At 39.5% G+C, this 5684-nt stretch overlaps 1 protein-coding gene across 1 annotated transcript in view; it reads left to right on the top strand.

Moving 5' to 3' along the window:
* The first annotated feature begins 3707 nt into the window (after positions 1-3707).
* The window catches only part of LOC107574229 (uncharacterized), a 4096-nt gene continuing 2119 nt past the window's right edge, over positions 3708-5684 (top strand). Inside the window, exons 1-2 of the mRNA XM_016260684.1 lie at positions 3708-3786; positions 4050-5212. Of these exons, the coding sequence (XP_016116170.1) occupies positions 3708-3786; positions 4050-5212 (1242 nt within the window). The remainder of the gene's footprint in view (positions 3787-4049; positions 5213-5684) is intronic.

A 5684-nucleotide genomic window follows, 5' to 3' on the forward strand; every position in this document is an offset into this window, starting at 1 on the left:
CACACACACACACACACACACACACACACACACACACACACACACACACACAACACACTCCTATGCAAAAGTCTTAGGCCATTGGTATTTTCACCAACAAAAAAATGGTTTTAAGTCAGTTATTTCTATCTTTTGTCGTAGTGTGTCAGTAGGAAATATCAGTTTACATTTTGAAACATTCCTTTTGCCATTAATTGTAATAATCCAGTGAGATGAAGAAACAGAACAAACTGAAATAGACTAAATCCAGAAGAACCGTGACAACGTCTCCAAGACGCTTGAAGAAACCTTCCTGCAAGGCTCCTGTGAGTTTTAGTCACTTGTGTAAAAATGCTGTAAAGTGAGGATGCTTTAAAAAATAATGCCATAAATAGATTTTATTTATCAATTAACTTCTGTTAATCAAATCAACATTTGGTGTGAGCATCCTTTGCGTTTAGAATTAACGCAGTTGCGCAGTTGTTCAGGTAGCTTTGTAGGCTAGGTTGGCATTTTTAATGTTCATCCAGTCTCATTTTACAAGTGACATTTCTCTCTGTTTTAAAGATGTTTTCTTTGGATTGCTTGACTACTCCAAAGAGAATATAGGAAAATATAACTCAATTCATTTGTGTTTCCTGCTCGCTGACTTTCACATACATAAACAAAAATGTGCTGGCTCTAAATCTCTCTTTTCTTGATCTTGAAGTACATGGAAACTATCCGAAGTTCTGTTCATCCTGAATCAGTTAAAACGGTATCTCTATATTCATCCTATGTGTCCTCTTAACCAGTTAAACACTCTATTAATATGACGAGCTGCAGCTCATAGCACATGTTAGATGGAAACATTGTGCATTATGATCGAGTTTGAAGCTTAATTCACTATATTTGAAATAGTTTGAGCAGTACAGTTCAGTTGGTGGCAGACAGTTCAATCATTGAAAGCATCCAGTCCAGTTACATATACATATATTTAATTGTTTGATCAATATTATTGCTAGGGGCAGTTTAGTAGTCGCCGGATATTGGTAGGGACATGTCATAGCATCTCTACTAAACTCTACACACTTGCTTTAGAAGACATTGAACATTGTGCAGCATTTATATGGATTACTGTTATGATTGGTACAGTATGAACAGTATGAATTCGTTTATTGCATAAAGCTTCTTCAACATTTCTCCTGTAGTGTTTCACATTTAGAAAATGATATGAGGGTGAGTAAATGTTAATTTTAGGGTGAAAATGTCAAGGGATAAGATTGAGAATCTTGAAAGGAAGGAATTGTTTTTCCATCTGACTGACGGCTGCTCAGTTATCATCCGTTTCTTCCCTTGACTGGGCAAAAGTGTCTGTAAACGACATGATCAGCCACCAGCGTCTGAGCAAAATTGCTAAATCTGCTGCCTGCCGAGCCATGAAACTTTCATAAACAGAGTCATGACCGCTCTCTAAATAAGATGACAAATGGAGAGCCAAACAACTTTTGGAGCAGTTAGGAAAGTTTGCACCAAGTGCTGTAATAATGCCAATGCTGGCGATTGCAAAAACAACTGTTTAAATGAGGAAAGCTTAAGAGCAGGGTTTCCCAAACTGGGAGCTGATGACAAGCCAATAATAAAGGAAGCGTTATTATGGATTATGTGATTAAGTTAAGTTAATGATGGGTTTGTTTCTTACAAACACGCAGCTTTTGGCTTCACAAGATGTTAAGTGATGGACTGGAGTGCTGTGGATTATTGTGATGTTTTTATCAGCTGTTTGGACTCTCATTCTGACGGCACCCATTCACATCCATTGGTGAGCAAGTGATGCAATGCTGCATTTCTCCAAATCTGATGAAGAAACAAACTCATCTAACAATTTGGATGGTATGAGGGTGAGTACACTTTCAGCAAATTTTCATTTTTGGGTGAACTGTTCCTTTAAAATCTCAGGGGGACTTCAAGTAAATATTTTATCTCAAAGGTGTATGGCTGACAAAAAAATGTTTGTGAATCCTTGCTCTAGAGTGATAAAAAGAAATTAGACCTTCTTCCTTTACATTTTATAGGTCACAGATTTTCACCTCAAAAATCACTGATCGTTTATGGTCTCTGGCCGACCCAGTTTTCCATTGAAAGAATGAAAGTCTTGGAAATGGGTGAGCGGAAAGCAAGACCCCTGCTGAGTCTCCACTTCAGCGCTGTCGTCCGAGCCAGAAGAGGCAACTGCGGTAAGGAAATTCTTCTCGTTCATCTCTGAAGGGAAAATGTCAAGATCTAGGGCAGCAGGACACATTTTGGTTTTTGCACAAGCACTAAAAGATCATATCTTGGCTTAGAGCTTGAGATTTACAGTTGTTTTAACACATGACACTGAGATTTTAAATTACTCCAGTACGTTTAAGCAAATATCTAAAAGCAAAACACTTCAGGGTTTGATTTGGATTATAGCATAAGTGAACACCCCAACACAAACAGCACAAATGTATGATGTTGCAATAACAGCAAAGAAGACATCCTGACCTTGGCCAACAGCAGAGACGTCTGGAAGATAAGGCGATGAAGAAAGTTTTACGTTGCCCTCAGGCCAGAAAGAGTTGACGGAGCCATTCTGAACAAACATGGCAGCACAGTCTGGTCTCAAAACGATGGCCAAGACAACCAGAGACGAGGATGCATGAAAATGGGTCAATATGAAGAACGCATTGCTCAAAGATCCTTACGCATGAGAATCTGGAGTCATAATTCCTTAAAGACTATTTGCAGCAGCTTTCATAGATTGTTAATATGATGTAGCCTAAATGTTTGCAAGGCCTCACCATGGAGAGAGCACATGCTAAATGTGTAATATACAGTTGAGATTGTGTGCAGAGGGATTTGAAACAACTCTGAAACAACACACTTGAATGTGAAAAACGTCTCTAGGTTACGTATGTAACCATGGTTCCCTGAGGGAACGAGACGCTGCGTCGAGTCGCTTTGGGAACGCCCTTGCGTGACCGCGTTCTGAAGCACGTGTCAAATCCGTCCAATGGAGCAGCGAGACGTCACGAGCAGGGTGACGTAAGCACCAGAAAGCATAAAGGCACATCCGGCCGGGCGCAAACCAGCTTCGATGAAGTAGCGCCTGCAGGGATGCAGGGAGTATGGCAAAGAGACGCAGCGTCTCGTTCCCTCGGGAAACCATGGTTACATACGTAACATAGAGACGTTCCCCTTCAGGAACTTGAGCTGCGTCGAGACGCTTTGGGAACGAGAATACCCACTGCGCCATACTACCAAGTCCCTGCCTGTGTGTGTGTCCTATGAGCACATCACGAAGAGAGAACTTGGGAACCTGGGGTAGAAGCCAGGTCTAGGTTGTAAAAGCGGACAAAAGTGTGTGGAGAGGACCAGCCCGCCACAGCACAAATGTCCTGCAAGGCCACACCCAAAAGTGGCTTGACCAATGAAAAATATAGGCAGAAACTTTACTTAAAAACATATACACTAACTAAATGTCCCTAGCTTTAGGCTGTTTCTAAAAACCTGTCCTACTAGTTTAGTGTCTAATTTTAGGTCTAGTCTAGAACCAATCCTTGTTGAGTGTAGTTGCCTTAACAAAGGAAGAGACAGGACAGAACTGTAAACTGACTGTAAGTAAAAAAATAACTTTTTTAGGATTTTTCTAGTTTTGTTGATCTGGGTAACTTGAGTCACAGATATTTAAAGTTACATTTGGCTACGTTGTATTAGGTTGTACGATGAAACTAACCAAGACAAAAGCCAACTGGCTCTTCAAACTGATTCTGGTATTTCACACCTTGTCTGAACAAACAGAAGGTAATGTACCAGCTCGTTACTGTTAAACCAAAAATTTTAAATTAATAGTGTACCTATAGCTCATGATTGTCTTCATTTACTCATCCTGATGTCATTGCAAACTTTGAATGACTTTCCTTCTTCTGAATCAGTATTTTGGTCTCATTAAAAATTTGAAAAAAATCTTAACACAATATCACTTTACTTGAGAAGATTGTTCTCAAAGAATATACCATTCCTACCACACTTTATTACTTTTCATGATGTTTCACTTTCTCTTCCAGCTTCTCATGATGATGAGGTGAGGATCCTGATGGTGGGAAGCCGAGGTCAGTCCAGATTCAGCGCTGCAGATCTTCTGTCTGGAAGGAAAGACGGTGGACAGGAGGACAGAGAGATTGTAAAGACTCCAGTAATTACAGACGAGGCTCGAAGAATAATTCTGTTTACTGGACCAAACCTCTGTGAGGAGGACACAGCGAGACAGACCTTCACAACAGCGCTGTTTCTCTCGTCTCCTGGACCTCACTCCGTTTTAATGCTCCTGAATCTGGAAGATCAACAATCACAACAGTGTGATATTGTGAATCGAGCCCAGGAGCTGCTGGGAGCAGAAGTCCTGCAGCACTGCATTGTTCTTCTGCTGCAAAATCACCAGGAACGATTCACAGGAGCCTCCAGAGGGATTGCTGGAGAAATGATCAACGCATGTGGAGGAAGATTTCACATCATAAGAGACTCTGAACCAAAACCTGCTCGAAGAGCAGCTCTCGTAGCACAAATAGACAAGTTAGTTTGGCTCAATGATCACAGATTTTACTCAGTACTGAGACAAAAGTTAGAAACAGAAAAGAACAACAAGGCTGTGAATGAAGAAAATCAGCTCTTGCCTGTAATATATGACACTTTAGGAGGAGCAGTTGGAAACATAGGATGGATTTTCCTTGTTTCACTTACTGCTTTTGTTATTTACACTAAAGGAAGGGACAAAATCTTAAATTTTACGGCAAAATTTGCTGCACTTGTATTGTTTATGGTGTTTCTAAGACACATTCTGAGTCCAGATGTTGTCATACCATTAAATTTGGCCTTGTTATCATCAATAGCAACCATACTTACAAAAACAAAAGTAATGCAAAACTTAGAGTGTAGCAGGATAAGTCAAGTCTTTGAAATACAAGCCATCATGTTGCAACGACTTTTATACATGATGGGTTCAGCTTTGGTCCTTGGGTCAATCATCAGCATCAGGACGTGGTCAGATGTGCGCATAGCGTGTTACACAGCTCCTGGGGTCACAGTTGGAGCTTATACATTCATAATTCTCAATGAAATTTTTAGCCATGAATCTCCAGTCTTTGCATTCGGATCATTTCTGTGTTGTTCAGTGGGGGCAACAATTTCAGTGTGGTTTGTGAACGAAGTCGGTGGAATAATGACAATAATTGTGCTAATATACAATATATATATTTTAACATATTTATTTTTTAAAAAAGAAATGCGCGAATCTCTAATAGTTTGTAACGAATCAGCTCATGGGAAATATGAATAATTAACCATAACTAGTTATAATTAATTATGAATATTTTAGATCCGCTGTAGATATTTAGCTGACCTCTCAGGGTCAACTGTCTTGTCAATTCTAAGAAAGTTAATTTCCTGGTTAAGGGAAATAACTTTCTTACTGTACAATTCTAAAAAATCTTGTAGCATAAATCATTAAATCATGATTAAGTGACTCCAGTTATAAGCAAACAATGAACCACGTCAAGTGTGATACAAGTAAGGTTTTATTAACTACATAAACACTTAAACTAGTCTAACATACTACATAAACACATAAACTGGTCTAACATCCTACATAAACACATAAACTGGTCTAACATACACATACACACACACACACACACACACACGCA

The sequence above is a fragment of the Sinocyclocheilus grahami genome, unplaced genomic scaffold (genome assembly GCF_001515645.1).
Source record: "Sinocyclocheilus grahami isolate Dianchi unplaced genomic scaffold, SAMN03320097.WGS_v1.1 scaffold2155.1, whole genome shotgun sequence".
Lineage (NCBI taxonomy): Eukaryota > Metazoa > Chordata > Actinopteri > Cypriniformes > Cyprinidae > Sinocyclocheilus > Sinocyclocheilus grahami.